Source organism: Pituophis catenifer, unplaced genomic scaffold, assembly GCF_029215685.1.
Source record: "Pituophis catenifer annectens isolate HBS135680 unplaced genomic scaffold, rPitCat1.0.hap2 SCAF_18, whole genome shotgun sequence".
NCBI classification, from domain to species: Eukaryota; Metazoa; Chordata; class Lepidosauria; order Squamata; family Colubridae; genus Pituophis; species Pituophis catenifer.
The window spans coordinates 1,236,600-1,254,757 of NW_027256898.1; the positions used below are offsets into that span (position 1 = coordinate 1,236,600).

Genomic DNA, 18,158 nt, shown 5'->3' on the forward strand with positions numbered 1-18,158 from the left:
GGGCTCGGTTGTGGTCGAAAGTCGAAGATTAGCTGTAGTTACGACTTCTCTTCCCTTTGCATTCTCACAGCAGCCCTGCCAGGTAGGCCAGTCAGAAATTGGCAGGGGGCCTGGGACGTAGGGGCTCTGGGACTCCACTGTTGGTGGGCTTCCTACCTGGGGTTTGCCCACTTAGGGTTGCACAGGGTGGGAGGGAGAAGATGGGGCAGCCGGGCTCCCTCTGGATGGGGCAGGAGGGAGGGCAGCAGCCTCAACCTGGTGGGGGGAGAAGGAGAAGGAGGAAGAAAAAGAGAACAGGAAGAGAAGGAGAAGAAGAGGAAGAGGGGAGGAAGAGGAGGAAGAGAAGAGGAGGAGAAAAAAGGAAGAGAAGGAGAGGAAGAGGAGAGGAAGAGGAGAGAAAAGAGGAGGGAGAAAAAGGAGGAGAGGGGGAAGAGAAGAAGAGGAAGTGAAAAATGAGGAAAGGGAGGGGAGGCAGAGGAGGAGAGAAAAGGAGAGGGAGAGGAGGCAGAGGAGAAGGAGAAAAGGGAGGAGAGGGAGAGGAGGAAGAGGAGAAAAAGGGAGGGGAGGAAGAGGAGAAAAGGAGGAGAGGGAGAGGAGGGAGAAAAAGGAGAGGGGGAAGAGAAGAAGAGGAAGTGAAAAAAGGAGGGAGGGAGAAGAGGGAGTGGAGAAGGAGAAAAAGGAGGAGAGGGAGAGGAGGGAGAAAAAGGAGGAGAGGGGGAAGAGAAGAAGAGGAAGTGAAAAAAGGAGGGAAGGAGAAAAAGGAGGAGACGGAGAGGAGGAAAAGGAGAAGGAGAAAAAGGAGGAAAAGGAGGGGAGGCAGAGGAGAAAAAGGAGGAGACGAAGAGGAGAAGGAGAAAAAGGAGGAGAAGGAGAGGAGGAAGAGGAGAAAAAGGAGGAGACGGAGAGGAGGAAAAGGAGAAGGAGAAAAAGGAGGGGAAGGAGAGGAGGAAGAGGAGAAGGAGAAAAAGGAGGAAAAGGAGGGGAGGAGCCGGAAGGGAAGAAGGAGGAAGAGAAGGAGAGGAGGACAAAGAAGAGGGAGGGAGGGAGGGAGGTCGCAGCGCTTCTCCATCCCCGGCCGGTTCCCTGCGGAGGAGGAGCCCGTCGGGGCTGCATTGCGGGCAGGCGGGAGCGCTGCGGCCCCTCGGCGGGGCTGCTCGCTGGGCTCCCGCGGAGGCCGGCCGGGCGCGATGGCGGGTCCTGGCCGGGCGCTCCCCCTACTCCGGAGCCGGCTGATGTCACTTTCCACGCCGCGGATTGGCCGGTCCGCGCCCAGGCGGGGCTGCCGGCTCGGCTCGGGCTGCGGCTGCCGGAGAGCTTGCGCTGCTTGCTTGGCTCGCCCGCTCGGGGGAAGCGGGCGTGGAGGGGGGGGCGGGGGTCCAGGGACGGAGACCCCCTCGGTGGGGCGAAGAGAAGGGCATGGCCGCCTCGCCTCTGCTCAGCCCGGCCCCACGGTAAGCCCCCCCGCGCTCGTGGGGACACACACACACACACAGCCGTGGGAGGGGGCTGGGGGGTCGTGGCCCCTCTCGGGCAGTCCGGATTTGGGGACCCTCCCTGGGCCGCTGGGTAGGACTGGGGCGACGGGGAGGGGAGGGGGTCCAGCAGAGAAGTTTGGGGGTGGGGGGGGTGGGAAACAGGCCGTCCCTATTGCTCCTTTCCCCCCTCCCCCCGTATCTTGAGGGCGAGGGATCCCCTTCCCCCTTTTAGGTGGAGTTCTGGGACCTCCCGACCGTGGGAATATCCCGACCGTGGGAATATCCGAAGCTGCCTGCGAAAGAGAGCAGCCGGGGAGGGTGGGGGAGCTCTTCCAACAGCCCTCTCCTTCCCACCCCCACCCCTCCCGCTGCATTTGGGGTGGGGGAGTGGGTGGGCTTGCTAGGCGCACGACCCGCCCCCTCCCCAAACAGAAGCAGAGTTGCGCTGGAGGCTTTCCAAGAAGGCAAGGGAAATATTCAAAACTCGGAGCTCCCCCGTAGATGTTATTGTAGGGGAGGGTCTCTCTCTCTCTCTCTCTCTCTCACCCACACCTACCCATCCACCCACCCACCCACTTAAAACCCCCAGGCCTTAAAAAGAACATTTGCAACCTGACTTGGAGTTTTCAAAACTGTTTGGGGCCCTCTGATTTACACAATGTACAGTTTGTAGCTGCCCAGAGTAGAGGGAAGTGGGGGGTGGGGGTGGAGGGGACATACAAATTTAATAAACAAACAATCAGATAAATGAACAAATAAATGATATACATTGAAGTGTCTGTAAAGGGAGACATTAAGACTGGGCAGCGAAAAGGGGAGAGAACCTGGTAGAGACAAAGTACCGGTTGAGTTATTAGTACAGAATGGTCCTCGGCTTATTGCCACGGTGGAGCGCAGAATTTCCATTGCAAAGCAAGGCAACAGTGGTTCACTGAGTTTTGTCCCCATTTTACGCCCTTTTTGCCGCGTTCGTGAAGCGAATCGCTGCCGCCGTTAAGTGAATATGGGGTCGTTAAGTGCATCCGGCTTCCCCGTTGACTGAGTTTGTCGGAAGGTCGCAAAAGGGGATTGTGTGACCCCCCCCCCAGGACGCTGCGACCGTCATACATACGAGTCGGTTGCCAAGCCTCTCAATTTTGATGGCATGACTGTGGGAAAGCTGCAATGGTCGCAAGTGTGAAAAACCAGTTTTTTCAGTGCCGTTGTAATTTCAAACGGTCACTAAGTAAGTCGAGGATTACCCACCTAGGCCGAGCCATTAGAACAGATTGTGACGCAAGCACGACAGTAAATATTAAGAAAAGAATGCTACGGTGTTTAAAAGTTGCTATGAATGCCAGGAATACCTATAATATCAGACCGATTTTACCAGATTAGTAGATCCAGGGAACGCTGAAGATGTAATTTATCTTTTTTTTAAAAAAATAAAAAAATTACACTCATCCTTATGGACCAGATGAAGAAATCTGGGCTAGAGAGTGGTACTGCAATTACTAAATTTGTTAACTATCTATACCAGTGTTGGCAAAACTTTTTGGCACCGAGTGCCGAAACGGGAGCGCTCGCACATGCGGGAGCACCAAAAATCGGAAGAGCAGGTCCCTGGAGCGCACGCACAGGAGTGCCGGAAACCAGAAGAGCAGTTCCCCAGAGCGCATGTGCGCGCCGGGAAGCTGAGCTTCCAGTTTCTGGCTTGCGTGTCAGTCACCTGGCCTTCCGGTTTGTGGTGCGCATGTGTGCTGGCATGCATGCACCTGCCGGAAACCAGAAGCTCATTTTCCCGGTTCACACACGTGCACCAGGGAGCTGTTTTTCCGGTTTCCAGCGCTCACCCGTGTGCGAAGACCCGCTGGCCGGCGCACATGTGTGCACTGGAAACCGGAAGAGCAATGGGTGATGGCTGGCATGCCCGGAGAGCTGGTTCTGCGCGCCACTTCCAGCACATGTGCCATAGGTGCCGTCTCCATATACTCCATATACTAATGTGGTGATAAATCGAGGACTGCTTGTTCCTTTTGGCAATGGGTACATATGACCCGACTCTCTGTCCTAAGCAAGGCGGCACAAGGTGTGGGGTTTGCCCCCTCCCCACCGCCCCCCTAATGCCTCTCTTCCCTGACCATCCCTTTCCTCTCTGGGGGGGGTTGCAGATAACCAGTTCAGGATGTCGATCCTGGAACGACTTGAACAGATGGAGAGAAGGATGGCGGAGATGACCACAATCCAGCAGCACAAGCCAAGTGGGGGCAACAGCAGCGCCAACGGAGGGAGCCAAGCACAGGTAAGGGCGGATGTTTTGCACCGTCTCCTCTCGGCCCAGCCGTCTCTCTCTTTTCCAGCCCTTGAAGAGAGGAGAGGGGTTGGAGGAGGAGGAGGAAGAGAAGGGAAAAGGAAGATGGAATGAAGGGAGGAAAGGAGGAAGAAGGAAAGAAGAGGAGGAGGAGGATTTGATACTCTCTGAGCTTGGTTGTTTTTTTGGGGGGGCAGACGTTTCATTACCTAACTAGGTTATATCATCAGTGCTAGAAAGGAGTGGGGTTTGCTCTCCTTTTATATACTAGTGACTTGCCCTGTCAGTGTTGATGGAACTGGTCTTCTTCGCCCTTCTTCCCAGTAGGGCTGACCCAGCATCAGAGATGGCATATCTCCTGGGCCCCAACAGATGACGATGGGCTCCGGACAATGTCCACCTTGCCAGATTTTATCCGCTGGGCAGAAGTAACTGGGCAGCCGCGCAGCCCTTCCAATAACCGGATTCTGTGCCAAGAACAGTTTTATCTCCAGCTAGGATAAAATCTCAAGCAGGGATTGGACTTAAGCGACAGCCTCATTTCCTGACAGCTGAATTTTTTTAAAAAAATGACAGCGATTAAATGGGGGCCTTAGTAACCTAAACGGAAGCACCGATTTTTTTAAAAATCTCTTGCTGCTGTGTAAAAAAGTTGGATACTCAAAACAAACCAGGATTATATATTTAAAAAAAAACCTTAACAAGCTAAGCATGGTTGTGTGAACGGACCGTTAGCGCGTCACGAGCACCCGCTGCCACGGAACGAAACGTTCGGCAAAAGATAAAATTCTCCCCGTCCTGATTAAATAGAATTTATTTTTAATTTGAAACACGGACGCAACGGGGAAGGAAAACACCAGAGGTGATATTCAGCTCTGCTGAATTTGATTGCCTTTTTTTAACAAAAGGCAATCAAACTTTTTTTGTTGTTGTTGTTATGGCTTGAAGACGTTTCGCTTCTCATCCCGGAAGCTTCTTCAGTTCTGACTGAATGGTGGAGGATGGAAGGATTTACTGTATATTCCTTGCAGTCATCGGTTCGTGGATATAAATCCACAGAAGGAGGAAGAGGAGGAACGAGGAGGAGAATTTGTACTCCCATTGCGATTTTATTTTTTTAATTGATTCAATTTGTTCGCCGTCCATCTTGTTTCAAAGATGGAGCCTGGGCGGCTTATGGCGTAAACATTTTTTATACATTTGTATGCCATGTATACGGTATTTACGGTTTCATTTTGAGGCCCCGTGTCGCCTTGCAGCAGTAAACAAATTTATAATAATAAAGCAAAAAGAACACAACAGAACAACACACCCATTTTTTGACATGTTTTTAAAATTTTCCCACTCTGAAAGGAGACCAAGTGTTGGAATTCATTGTTGGAATGAATTTTTATGTAATAACTACAGTAGTATTCAACCAGTAGATGGCAGTGTTTACAAATTTGGATCTCTGTATCTTCTTTTAGTTCTCTGTTACAGATTACAGTTAAGCAGTTAAGCAGTAAAGCACATGGTGATTGTACTCTTTGTTTGCTCTGTGGTGCTATATATAAACAGAATTTCTAACAGGAAAACACGCCAGCAGAAAGTCCACATGCAAAGGGTGGGGATCTTCTCCAGATGTCACCACCATCACCATAACACACTTATCCTTCTTTCTGGACCCTTCCCCGCCCACTCACGCTTTTCACACGGGCGTGCCCCTTCCGGCTTGCCTTCTTCACCTCAGTCTCTCCCTTGCAGTGCATCTCGGAGGCCGCCACCTTGGGAACCTGCTTCGAGAGCCGCGTTGTGGTGGTGTGCGAGAAGATGATGAGCCGAGCTTGCTGGGCCAAATCCAAACACCTGATCCACTCCAAGACGTTCCGGGGAATGACCCTTTTGCACCTCGCGGCCGCCCAGGGCTATGCTACCCTCATCCAGACGCTGCTCAAATGGCGGTAAGAGTTTGGGGAGGTGGAGACGTGGATTTTTTGGTCCGCTCACACCAAGGAGAGCAATTGTGTTGCGTCTCTGGGCATCCTCCCTTTCCAGTGTTGTCATCCCAACAACATGGGTTCCAACGGATGCCCTAATTAAATCATGAGCCTCAAGCCAAGCTTCAAAAGAAACCCAGTTATTTATTAGGAGCTTCATGTCCACATGTTCCCAAGTGAAACCAGCTCTGACCCTACATAATTTACGCTCCAGTTACGCTCCCCCCCAGGGAGTGTCATCAATCACATTCACCAACAAAGCAATTTCATGGGTTATAGAAGTCACTCCCCTCGGCTGCTGTAGGTAACCCTCGGATACAGCCTTGAGAGAGATAAGCATAGAATATGCATCTGTCTTTGGCTCCTGTGCCATTTTGCCCATTCCATTTGTTTATCCTTCGGTTAATGCAACCAAGGACCGCATGGGCCTTTCTGGCCACTGAGGGCTCATATTTAAGCGATGGTTCGTTGGGATTCTTTTTATCTTTTTATTGGAAACTGTCCGCAAATAATAATTCCCCACAGAGACTAAGTTTCTAGGGGAGACGGTCTTTGGACCTTTCCTTCACCAATGCCCATCCTGATTTCACAGCAAGATCGTGAACATCTTCCTGCTTTCCCGTTAGGACATGTGTGGGTGGGGGAGGGGGGGAGAGAGGGGGGAGAGAGGGAAAGGAAGAAAAGGAGAGAGGGAGAGGGAGAAAAGGAGAGAGAAACAGAGAGGCGAGAGAGGGGGACGGAGAAAGGGAGAGAGAAGAGAGGGAGGAAGAGGAAGAAAGGGAGAGAGGGAGAGAAAGGGAGAAAGAGAGAGAAAGAGAGGCGAGAGGAAGAGAGGGGGGATGGAGAAAGGGAGAGAAAGGAGAAAGGAAGAGAAGAGAGAGGGAGAGGAAAGAGGGAGAGAAGGAGGGGTGAGAGAGAGGAAGAGAGGGGGATGGAGAGGGAGAGAAGAGGGAGAGAAAGAAAGAGGGAGAAAGGGAGAGAAAGGGGTGAGAGAGAGGAAGAGAGAGTGGGGATGGAGAAAGGGAGAGAAAGGAGAAAGGGAGGGAGAAGAGAGAGGGAGAGGAAAGAGAGAGGGAGAGAAGGAGGGGTGAGAGAGAGGAAGAGAGAGGGGGATGGAGATAGGGAGAGAAGAGGGAGAGAAAGAAAGAGGGAGAAAGGGAGAGAAAGGGGTGAGAGAGGAAGAGAGGGGGATGGAGAAAGGGAGAGAGCGAAGGGAAGGGAGAGGGAGAAAGGGAGGAGAGAGAGAGAAGGGGAGGGAGGGAGAACGGGAGAGAAAGAGGGGTGAGAGAGGAAGAGAGGGGGATGGAGAAAGGGAGAGAGCGAAGGGAAGGGAGAGGGAGAAAGGGAGAAGAGAGAGAGAAGGGGAGGGAGGGAGAACGGGAGAGAGAAAGAAAAGAGGAAGAGAGAGAAGGAGATGGAAAAGGGAGAGAGAATAGAGAGAGGGGGGGAAGAGAGAGGGGAAGAGTAGGGAGATGGAGAAAGGAAAGAGAGCGAGAGAGAAAAGAAGAACTGGAGAGAAAGAAGGGAGAGAGGGAGAGAGAGAAAGAGAGCACCACAGCCTCCAGGCGCCAAAAGAAACCAGATCGCCTTTTTCCTGGAGCTTTTCCAAGGATCTTGTCACCTTCTACCTTCTCCTTGGTTCCTCAGCACCAAACATGCCGACAGCATCGATCTGGAGCTGGAAGTCGACCCGCTGAATGTCGATCACTTCTCCTGCACGCCACTGGTACGGAGCGATGTCCTCGCGTGGGCCGGGAGAGGCTTGGGGTTGGGAAACGGGGAGGGGGGATCGCTTGCTAGGAGGGGGAGGGCCCTACAGGCGGTCCTTGACTTACAATCATTTGCTTAGTGACCGTTCAAGGGTTACAACGGCAGTGACCTAGGCCCGTTTTTCACACTTAAAACAGTTGCAGGATTCCCGTGGTCATTCATAACTGCAGTGATTCACTTAGCAGCCGCGGCGAGAAAGGTCGTAAAATGGGGCGAGACTCATTTAAGAACCGTCTTGCCGAGCCACAGAAATCTGGGGCTCTATTCTGGTCGTAAGGTGAGGATTACCCCTATATCGGTCGTCCTCAACTTACAACCATGATGGAACCCGGAATTTCTGTCGTAACTAATGACCGTCGTAAGTTGTGGCACCTATATGTTTGGCCTGGTCTTATAAATTACAGTAATTTGAGGCATCTGTCCGAATTTTAAATCTGGGTCATAAATATCTATTTTGGGGGGGGTCCATCATAACTTTGAACAGGATGTAAGTTTGAACAGAACTACCCTAGTGTTGTGGTAACATAATCCCCCTTGGAATGGCAGTGTGCATCTTACGTCGCTGTCATGGCCTCCAAACTGTGCAAAGCAGCAGGCTTGTGGATCGAGTCCCACTTGGGCGAAGAACCCAAGTAGATCCCTTTAGCGATCCAGTTTTCCATCCGGGGGTTCAAAGGAGGAATCGTACGGGCCGGACCACTGAATTTCCATTGAGATGACATAGGCTACTGCGGCAGGAAATCTCCTCTGTCTTCCCCAATGACCTCAAAAGCTTTTCTCTTCCAGATGTGGGCCTGCGCTCTGGGCCACACGGACGCTGCCGTGGTCCTTTACAAGTGGGACCGGCGGGCCATCTCCATCCCCGACTCGCTCGGCAGGCTGCCGCTGACCATCGCCCGCTCCCGCGGCCACGTGAAGCTGGCCGAGTGCCTTGAGCAGCTGCAGCGGGAAGAGCAGGCGCAGCTCCGGCCGTCCCCCCGCGTCCCCTGCCCTCCGCAGGAAGAGCCCAGCGGCGACAACTGGACGTCCCAGTGGGCCAGCAAACTCCTCGCCTCTCAGGACCAGCAAAAGGAAATCACGGTGATTTCCAATGCGAACACGGGTAGGTTAGCCAAGGCCTTCTTCTGTCCACCTGCTCAGACATCCACGCTAGCACTGATAGTGTTACCTAGTTTGGTAATGGGATGTCTACCAAAAAAACCCCCCCGTTCTTCGTATGTTTTAGCCTCCAGTCGCCTAATCCTCTTTGTTGCTCTTCTCTGCACTCTTTCTAAGAGTCTCAACATCTTTTTGTGTGTGTGTGCGTTTGTTCGTTTCCTGGTGACTTTGTGGACTTTACGAGTTGCAGCCAACTCAGTTCCCCGTCGAAGGAGCACGAGCGAAGAAACCCCCTGACCCGTCCTCACGGAATGACCACCGTCCTTGGCTCGCCCCGCAGAGATACGGCAGCGTGCGATTTCCCCCCAGACTCGGTTTTTTCCCTGATTTGTCCTCTCTTTGCTTGCAGAATTGCGACGACCTCGGTCCGAACCCTCCAGTTATTACAGCAGCGAGAACCAGAAGGATTATCCGGCGCCCAAAAAACACAAAATGAACCCCGAGTATTTCTCCACGAGGCAGGAGAAGCTCCTGTCCACTGCCTTGAGCCTGGAGCAACCCAGCAGCCGGAAGCCGATCTCCGGCGCCAAGCCCTCTCTTCTCGAGACAATCAACCCCAGGCACGGGGGCACGGATTACACCCGGGATCTGGTCCCCGATCTGGCTGGCTACCGCAGCTCCAAATGGAGGCCGAAGGAGACCTACCTGGGCGTATCGGCCGTGCAGGTGACCGGAAGCCCTAAAGGGTTGGCGTCGTTGGGAAAAGAATCCGGAGCTCAACGGTTGCATCCGCGAGAACAGATGAATGTCGTGATGATGGCGGAAAGGGAGGTATCCGAAGTGGAATTGCTTTCCTTCCGGGATAGCGCCGAAGGTGAAAACTGCTTGCATCACATGGATGATTTGCAGGTAAGCGGATAACCGGCTCATAAACTCATAAACAGAGGGATAGAATCAAGATCACGTAAAGTGTGTTAATACCGCTCCGGAAGATAGGCTTAAGATACAGAAGGATCTGGATAAACATGAACGCTAGGCGCTATCTAACAAAATGAAATTCAGTGGGGGTGGGAAAGCAAGGTTCTTCATTTAGGCAAGGAAAACAAAATGCACAGGTACATTGTCCGATGGATGCCCTAATTAAATCATGAGCCTCGAGCCAAGCTTCAAAAGAAATCCAGTTATTTATTAGGAGCTTCGTGTCCCCATGTTCCCAAGTGAAGCCAGCTCTGACCCTACGTAATTTACTCTCCAACTATGACCCTGTTTCCCCCCCTCCCCCCAGGATGTGTCATCAATGGCCAACGGAGCAATTTTGCTGGTTGTAGAGATCACTCCCCTCCGGCTGCTGTAGGTAACCCTGGGATACAGCCTTGAGAGAGATAAGCATGGAATGTGCATCTGTCTTTGGCTACCATGCCGTTTCGCCAGTTTCCCATCCCTCCTACGGCAACTTGAGAGCAGGCCAGGGATGCTTTGCAGATTGACATTAGGTGGTTACCTTGCTCAATAGTAGTAACTGAGGATCTTAGTGGAGTCCTAGTGGACAACCATTTAAATAGGAGCCAGCCGTGTGCAGCAGCTGCCAAAAAGGCCAATACAGTTCTAGGCTGCATAAACAGATAGAATCAAGATCAGGCGAAGTGTTAATTCCGCTTTATAAGGCCTTGGTAAAGCCACACTTGGAATCCTGCATCCAGTTTTGGTCGCCACGATGTAAAAAAGATGTGGAGACTCTAGAAAGAGTGCAGAGAATATAAAGGCTGGTCAGAAGCTCGCAAAAATGGATCACGTGACACACACACACACCACCTGGGACACTGCGACTGTCACAAATATGACTCAGTTGCCAAGGGTTTGAATTTTGATCGTGCGACCCTGGGGAGGGAGGAGGTATGAGGCTGCAACCATCGTAAGTGTGTGAAAAACAGTCCTAAGTCCCTTTTTTTCAGCGCCGTTGTAAATTCAGACGGTCACTAAATGAATCGTCGTGAGTAGGGGACTGCCTGTAGAGAGATAGAAAGGGGTTCAGTAGTCCACGAAAGCATAGGCAAGTCTATTGGATGGAGATGTAGGGTGAGAAAATTGGGCAACCGTTTGTCCAGCAGGGTATAAGGACAGACTCCTGCCTTGGGCAGGGGGTGGGGCTGGATGACCTCTGAGTTTCCCTCCAGATTCTAAGCAGGGACAGGAGAGCGGCTTGTGCGAGGGCTGAGTAGGATCTCCTTGCCTCCCGCAGGTCACCATGATGACTCTGGCCGAGCACATCATCGAAGCCACCCCGGAGAGGATCAAGCAGGAGAACTTCGTGCCGGCCGAAGAGGCGTCCCAGGCGGAGAGGACGGACAGCGCCGCCATTAGCACCTCCATGAGCTGGCTGGCCAGTTACCTGGCCGACGTGGACCGCTTGCCCAGCGCTGCTCAGATAAGGTTCGTAGGGAGGAGGGAGAGGGGGAGGAGAGGGAAGAGGAGGAGAAAGGGGGAGGAGGAAAGGAGGGAAGGGAGAGAGGGAGAGGAGGAGAAAGGGGGGTGGAGGAGGAGGAAAGGGAAGGAGGGAGAGGGAGGAGGAGGAAGGGGGAGGAGGGAAGGGGGAGAGGGAGAGGGAGAGGAGGAGAAAGGGGGGTGGAGGAGGAGAAAGGAGGAAGGAGGGAGGGAGGAGGAGGAGAAGGATAGAGAAGAGGAGAAAGGGGAGAGGAGAAGGAGAAAGGAGGGAGGAGGAGGAGAAAGGAGGAGGGAGAGGAGGAGGAGGAAAGGAGGGAAGGGGAGGGGGAGGGAGAGGAGGAGAAAGGAGGGGGAGGGGGGAGAAAAGAGGGGAGGGGGAGGGGGGAGACAGGAGGAGGGGAGGGGCCGAGAAAGGAGGGGAAGGAGGAGAGGGACAGGGAGGAAGGGGGGAGGAAGAGGAGAAGGAGAATGGAGGAAGAGGAGGAGGACGAGAAAGAGAAAGGAGGGGTGGGGAGAGGAGAGGAGGACAACGAAAGAGCAGGAGGCGGAGAAGGAGGAAAAGTGGAGGAGGAGGAGGGAGAGGGCGAGGAGGACGAGGGGGTTGCCGTGAGGAGGATTGTGGGGCTCCTTGGTGCTCCCTGAGCTTGCTGGTTTTCTTGCAGACGTCTCACGACCCAACTAGGGAACGTCATCAGTGCTAGCCTGACGTCTCCTGAAGATCCCCACCCCACTCCCTCCTTCCCTCCCCCGCCCCGTTTTTTCTCAGACCAGGGGGAAATCCTGACGCCCTTGTCCGCCCCTCTGTTGCAGGAGCCTGTACGGCGGGTGCCTGACCCCCTCGCCCCACACCAGCCGCAGCCCCTCCGGCTCGCCAGTCAATGCGATGGCTTTTGAGAAGCCCAGCCTCCCTTCGGCGACAGACTGGTCCGAGTTCCTAAGCGCCTCCGCCGGTGACAAGGTGGAAAACGAGTTTGCACAGCTGACTCTCTCCGACCACGAGCAACGGGAGCTCTACGAAGCCGCCAAGCTGGTCCAGACCGTCTTCAGGAAATACAAGGTGGGGGGACCTGGTGGGGAGAGGGGGAGGGGCCAGAAGCCACGCGGGGCGGGGCGGGAGGCGGGGCGGAGGTTCCTACTCTCCAGTGCCTTGGGAGGTTGGCCGGTTCCTTGGCAAAAGTACGGCATATAAAGTGAGGAGCAATAGGCATTAGAATGCAGGACGGCAGGCTAATTCTGCCGACTGCCAGCAGTTCGATCCTGACTGACTCAAGGTTGACTCGGCCTTCCGTCCTTCCGAGGTGGGTAAAACGAGGACCCAGATTGTTGGGGGCAAGAGGCTGACTCTGTAAACCCCTTAGAGAGGGCTGTAAAAGCACTGTGAAGCGGTATATAAGTCTAAAGGCTATTGCTATTCTATTCTGTTCTGTTCTGTTCTGTATTCTGTTCTGTTCTCTTCTATATTCTATTCTGTTCTGTTCTGTATTCTATTCTGTTCTGTTCTGTATTCTATTCTGTTCTCTCCTCTTCTGTTCTGTATTCTGTTCTGTTCTGTTCTGTCCTCTTCTGTTCCGTATTCTGTTCTGTTCTGTTCTATATTCTATATTGTATTCTGTTCTGTTCTGTTCTATATTCTTATTCTGTTCTGTTCTATATTCTGTTCTGTTCTGTATTCTGTTCTCTCCTGTTCCATATTCTATTCTGCTCTGTTCTGTTCTGTATTCTATTCTGTTCTATATTCTTGTTCTGTTCTGTATTCCTATTCTGTTCTCTTCTGTTCTGTTCCATATTCTGTTCTATATTCTATTCTGTTCTGTATTCGGTTCTGTTCTATATTCTATTCTCTGTTCTATTCTGTATTCTATTCTGTTCTCTTATCTTCTGTTCTGTTCTCTTCTGTTCTGTATTCTGTTCTGTTCTATATTCTATTCTGTTCTATTCTCTTTTGTTCTGTTCTCTATTCTGTTCTATTCTATATTCTTATTCTGTTCTGTATTCTGTTCTGTTCTCTTCTCTTCTGTTCTATATTCCATTCTGTTCTGTATTCCATTCCGTTCTATTCTGTTCTGTTTGGTCTTAAATCCTATTCTATTTTCTATCCTACCCTACCCTACTCTTAATTCTTCCTCCCTCCATGAATCGTCTCTCTGGCGGCTTCCCCCTTCATTGAGGAGCTAGCCTCCGGCCATCCTCTCCTGCTCTTCAAGAAAGTGATTTCGCTGCTATATTTTTTTTTCTCTCAGGGACGTCCACTCCGGGAGCAACAGGAAGTGGCCGCAGCCATCATTCAGCGTTGTTACCGGAAATACAAGCAGGTGAGAAGGAACCCCGTTGGCATGGCTTAAGAGACCCGTTGTACGTTTGGCATCTCCAGATCCTCGAACCCAAACCATTTGGGCCACGGTTTCCCCCTGGGGGAGTGGGGGGAACGTTTCTCTGGAAAGGACTTCCCTCTCTTCATCCATTGGGCCACCCAACTCATTTGAGACGGTTCCTTTCCCCCCACCACCACCAAGAGGCAAATGGAATTTTTCTTCGAAGGGGTTTCGCTTCTCGCTCGAGAAGCTTCTTCAGCTCTGATCGAACGGCGGGGAAGGGAAGGATTGATGCTCCTTGCAGACAAAGCTGGTCGTTTGCCTTTTTTTTCTTTTTAGAGAAGGCTACTTCTGTGTCCTCGGGGGGGGGGGGTCGCCCGAGTCGTTCAAATAGATGGGGGGGGTCTTCTTGGAACCGCCCCACACCCATTTGCACGACTCCACTGAAGCCTCTTCTGGAGAAACCGCCTCCCCATCTCCACCCCACAGCCTCCAGCTTCTCTCTGCTTTTCCGAGAAGCTCTTTTGAGACTCGCTTAGCACCGCCGATGACGGACGGGGCCGACTTCTTAACGTTAATCTTGTATTTTCTGTTTCTCCCTCCCAAGCTTACTTGGATAGCCTTGAAGGTAATGACCGGCATAAATACACACCCAGCTTGTGAGCTTTGCACAGTCTTAGCAAGTGAGAAACGTTGGTTGGTTTTGGCTAGGACGCCCCTGGAATGGAGCTGGCTGTGGAGGCTCTCAGTACCGCTGCTTTGCTACGTCCTATAAGGGGGGGGAGGGAACTATTCAGGGACACACACAAAGACACACACACAAACACACAAAGACACACACACACAGAGAGAGAGAGAGAGAGACAGACACAGCCAAACAAAATTCCCACACTGCCTGTAGAATTCTGGGCGTTGAAATCCAGCGGTCTTAAAAGTTGCCATGGTTGGAAAAATTAAAATTGTCGATTTAATTCTACCGGAAGAATGAGCATGTTGCCTAAAGATCTTTGATCAGGAGATCTTGGCTAGATCCTGGTTCGACGCGTTCGACATTCGAGAAAGGAGAAATGCATGTTGCGCAAACACAACGGACATCGTCATGGTGAATCGACGGCGTTCCGTTGGGGGACTCCGATCCGTCGTCACCGGGGTCGAAACGAAAGGCGTTTCGTCTCTCCATCATTGTGATGGAGAAAGCCGGTCGTTTAGCGTAGGGGAGGATGGGCTTTTTGATCCTACCTTTCTCCTCGATCCATCAATCAGCAGCCGAAAATGCTAGCACGATCCTTGGTTGCATAAACAGAGGCATAGAATCAAAATCACGTGACGTGTTAGTGCCGCTTTATGAAGCCACACCTGGAGTATGTATTACTACCTCCAGTTTTGGTCCCCACGTTACAAAAAAGAGGTTGAGACTTTGGAAAAAGTTCAGAGAAGAGCAACTGGGATGATCAAAGGCCTGGAGACTGAAACATACGAAGAGCACTTGCAGGATTTGGGTTCGGTTAGTGTTAGAGAATCAGAGGGTGTCAAGATAGCAGTATTTCAGTATTTGAGGGGCTGCTACAAAGAAGAGTGTGTGTGGGGGGGTCAAATTATTTTCCAAAGGACCTGAAGGCAGGACAAGAACTAATGGTTGGAAACTAATCAAGGAGAGAAGTAACCTGGGATTAAGGAGAAACTTCCTAACAGTGTGGTCAATCAACCACTGGAACAGCTGGCCACCAGAAGTTGTGGGCGCGCCATCCCTGGAGATTTTTAAGAAGAGACTACTAGACAGTCAATTGTCTGAAATGGCATACAGTCTCCTGCTTGAGTAGCAGGCTGGACTAGATGAGCTCCAAGATCCCTTCCAGATTTCTCTTCTCTTCTCTTCTCTTCTCTTCTCTTCTCTTCTCTTCTCTTCTCTCCTCTCCTCTCCTCTCCTCTCCTCTCCTCTCCTCTCCTCTCCTCTCCTCTCCTCTCCTATATTATCTATTCTATTCTACTCTACTCCACTCCACTCCACTCCACTCTATTCTATTCCAATTTGTATTCTATTCTGTTCTGTTCTGTTCTGTTCTATTCTATTCTATTCTATTCTATTCTATTCTATTCTATTCTAATTCTAATTCTAATTCTATTCTACTCTACTCTATTCTATTCTATTCTAAATTGTATTATTCTATTCTATTCTATTCTATTCTATTCTATTCTACTCTACTCTACTCTACTCTACTCTACTCTATTCGAAATTGTATTATTCTATATTCTACTCTACTCTACTCTACTCTACTCTATTCTATTCCAAATTGTATTATTCTATATTCTATTCTATTCTATTCTATTCTATTCTATTCTATTCTATTCTATTCCATCTTTTCGTTTCTATTCTATTCTACTCTACTCTATTCGAAATTGTATTATTCTATATTCTATTCTATTCTATTCTATTCTATTCTATTCTATTCTATTCTATTCTATTCTATTCTATTCTACTCTACTCTACTCTACTCTACTCTACTCTATTCCAAATTGTATTATTCTATATTCTATTCTATTCTATTTCTATTTCTATTTCTATTTCTATTTCTATTTCTATTCTATTCTATTTTCTATTCTATTCTATTCTATTCTACTCTACTCTACTCTATTCGAAATTGTATTATTCTATATTCTATTCTACTCTACTCTACTCTACTCTACTCTACTCTACTCTATTCTATTCCAAATTGTATTATTCTATATTCTATTCTATTCTATTCTATTCTATTCTATTCTATTCTATTCTATTCTATTCTATTCTATTCCATCTTTTCGTTTCGTTTCTATTCTATTCTATTCTACTCTACTCTACTCTATTCGAAATTGTATTATTCTATATTCTATTCTATTCTATTCTATTTCTATTTCTATTCTAAACAAGCAAGCTCAGAGAGCCCCCGAAGGACCCCCTGACAACTCATACCCTTGCTTAGCGACATAAATTTGGGGCTCCATTGTGGTCGTAAGTCAGGGGATCCACTGTACCTGTTTGTTTCTTGTGAGGGGGGGATCTTCTGCGTGGCCGAGATCGTCGGCCAGCGGCTTCAGTTTCCTTTCTCTCTCTTTCCTCCCCAATCCCCACCCCCCCACCCACCCCCCACGCCTTCCTCTCCTCTCCCCCCGCAGTATGCACTTTATAAAAAGATGATCCAAGCTGCCATCTTGATCCAGAGCAAATTCCGAAGTTACTACGAGCAGAAGAAATTCCAGCAGAGCCGAAGAGCTGCCGTTCTCATCCAGCAATTCTATCGCAGCTACAAAGAATTCGGCAAGAGGAGGCAAAACCGTCGAACCGCTGCCCTCGTGCAGCAGAAGCTCAGGTGGGCCCTTTTGGGGGGGGGGGCGAGGAAGGACCGGGGGGGAGCAGATCAGCTGGGGAACTCCTTGAGGGAGGGGAGTCCTGTAGCTTTGGATGAAGCAAGACCCTCGAAAGAGGGCAGAGAAGAGCAAGGAAGAGGATCAGGGAGAAGTTTGGAGGCTAAACTGGACGATGGGATGGTTGAGGGTTTAAGAAAGAGAACGGTGACCGGAGTATTTGAGGGGCTGCCCTCATGAAGAGTGAGGGGTGCCCCCTATTCTACGAAGCAACTGAAGGCAGGGCAAGAAGCAACGGATGAACACTTACGAAGGAGGAGAGAAGGAGGAGAAGAGGAGGAGGAGAAGAGGAGGGAAGGAGAGAAGAAGGGGAAGAGAAGGAAAAGTGGGAAAGAGGAAAAGGAGGGGAGGAGAGAAGGAGAGGAGGGGAGGAGAAGGAAAAAGAGGAAAAGGAGAGGAGGAAAGTAGAAGAGCAGGAGAGGAGAAGGAAAAGAAGGAGAGGAAAAGACGAGAGAAGAAGGAGAGGAGGGAAAGAGGAAAAGGAGAGTAGAAGGAAAAGGAGAGAGGAAAAGGAGAAGAGGATGAGGGAAGGGGAGGAGAAGGAAAAGAAGGAGGAAAAGGAGAGGAGGCGGGAAGAAGGAGAGGAGAAGGGAGAGAAGGGGAGGAGAAGGAAAAGGAGAGGAGGAGGAGAGAAGTGGGAGAGAAGTGGAGGAGAAGGAAAAGGAGAGGAGGAGGAGAGAAGAAGAGGAGGAAGAGGGAAGGAGAGGAGAAGGAAAAGGAGAGGAAAAGGCGAGGAGAGAAGAAGGAGAGGAGGGAAAGAGGAAAAGGGGAGGAAAAGGAGAGGAGGAGAAGAGGATGAGGAGAAGGAAAAGAAAAGGAGAGGAGAAAGAAAAAAAGGAGAGAGGAAAAGGAGAGAAGGAGATGGGGAGAAGGTCCTTGATGCTCTCTGAGCTGAGTTATTTTCTTGTGGGCGTTTCATTACCCAAATAGGTAACATCATCAGTGCTGGAAGAGAGTGGGCTTCTCTCTCTGTTTATGTAGTGCGGGTAATGAAACACCTGCAAGGAACCAGCTCAGAGGGTACCAAGGACCCCCTCACCGACTCCAATTCTTGACACACAAGCACACACAAACACACCCCAAAAGTGCTGGGTTCTAAGCCACCCAACAAACGTTTTCTCTCTCCCAACAGAAGCAGCCTGCTCACCAAGAAACAGGACCAAGCTGCACGGAAGATCATGAGGTTCTTACAGCGTTGTCGCCACAGGTGAGGCACAGCTGGATACCCTTTGGGGTGGTGGTGGTGGGATCCCGGGGAGCTTTCCTAGCAACTGGGTGCCAGCCAGTGGTGAAATCTGAACAGGTTCGCCGGCCTTGCATGGGTGCGTAATGCACATTACGCATTACGCACCAAAAGGAGGCTTGGGAAGGTAAGTAGAACAGTGGGGGGGGGGAG

The 18,158-nt window shown here is 50.7% G+C and overlaps 1 protein-coding gene across 1 annotated transcript in view; it reads left to right on the forward strand.

The window, feature by feature from the left end:
• Positions 1–18,158, forward strand: part of CAMTA1 (calmodulin binding transcription activator 1) — a 293,220-nt gene that overhangs the window by 264,020 nt on the left and 11,042 nt on the right. Inside the window, exons 11-21 of the mRNA XM_070956332.1 lie at positions 3,626–3,756; positions 5,509–5,705; positions 7,389–7,467; positions 8,298–8,613; positions 9,019–9,518; positions 10,849–11,039; positions 11,862–12,108; positions 13,292–13,363; positions 13,971–13,991; positions 16,514–16,707; positions 17,895–17,969. Coding sequence (XP_070812433.1) covers positions 3,626–3,756; positions 5,509–5,705; positions 7,389–7,467; positions 8,298–8,613; positions 9,019–9,518; positions 10,849–11,039; positions 11,862–12,108; positions 13,292–13,363; positions 13,971–13,991; positions 16,514–16,707; positions 17,895–17,969 — 2,023 coding nt within the window. The remainder of the gene's footprint in view (positions 1–3,625; positions 3,757–5,508; positions 5,706–7,388; positions 7,468–8,297; positions 8,614–9,018; positions 9,519–10,848; positions 11,040–11,861; positions 12,109–13,291; positions 13,364–13,970; positions 13,992–16,513; positions 16,708–17,894; positions 17,970–18,158) is intronic.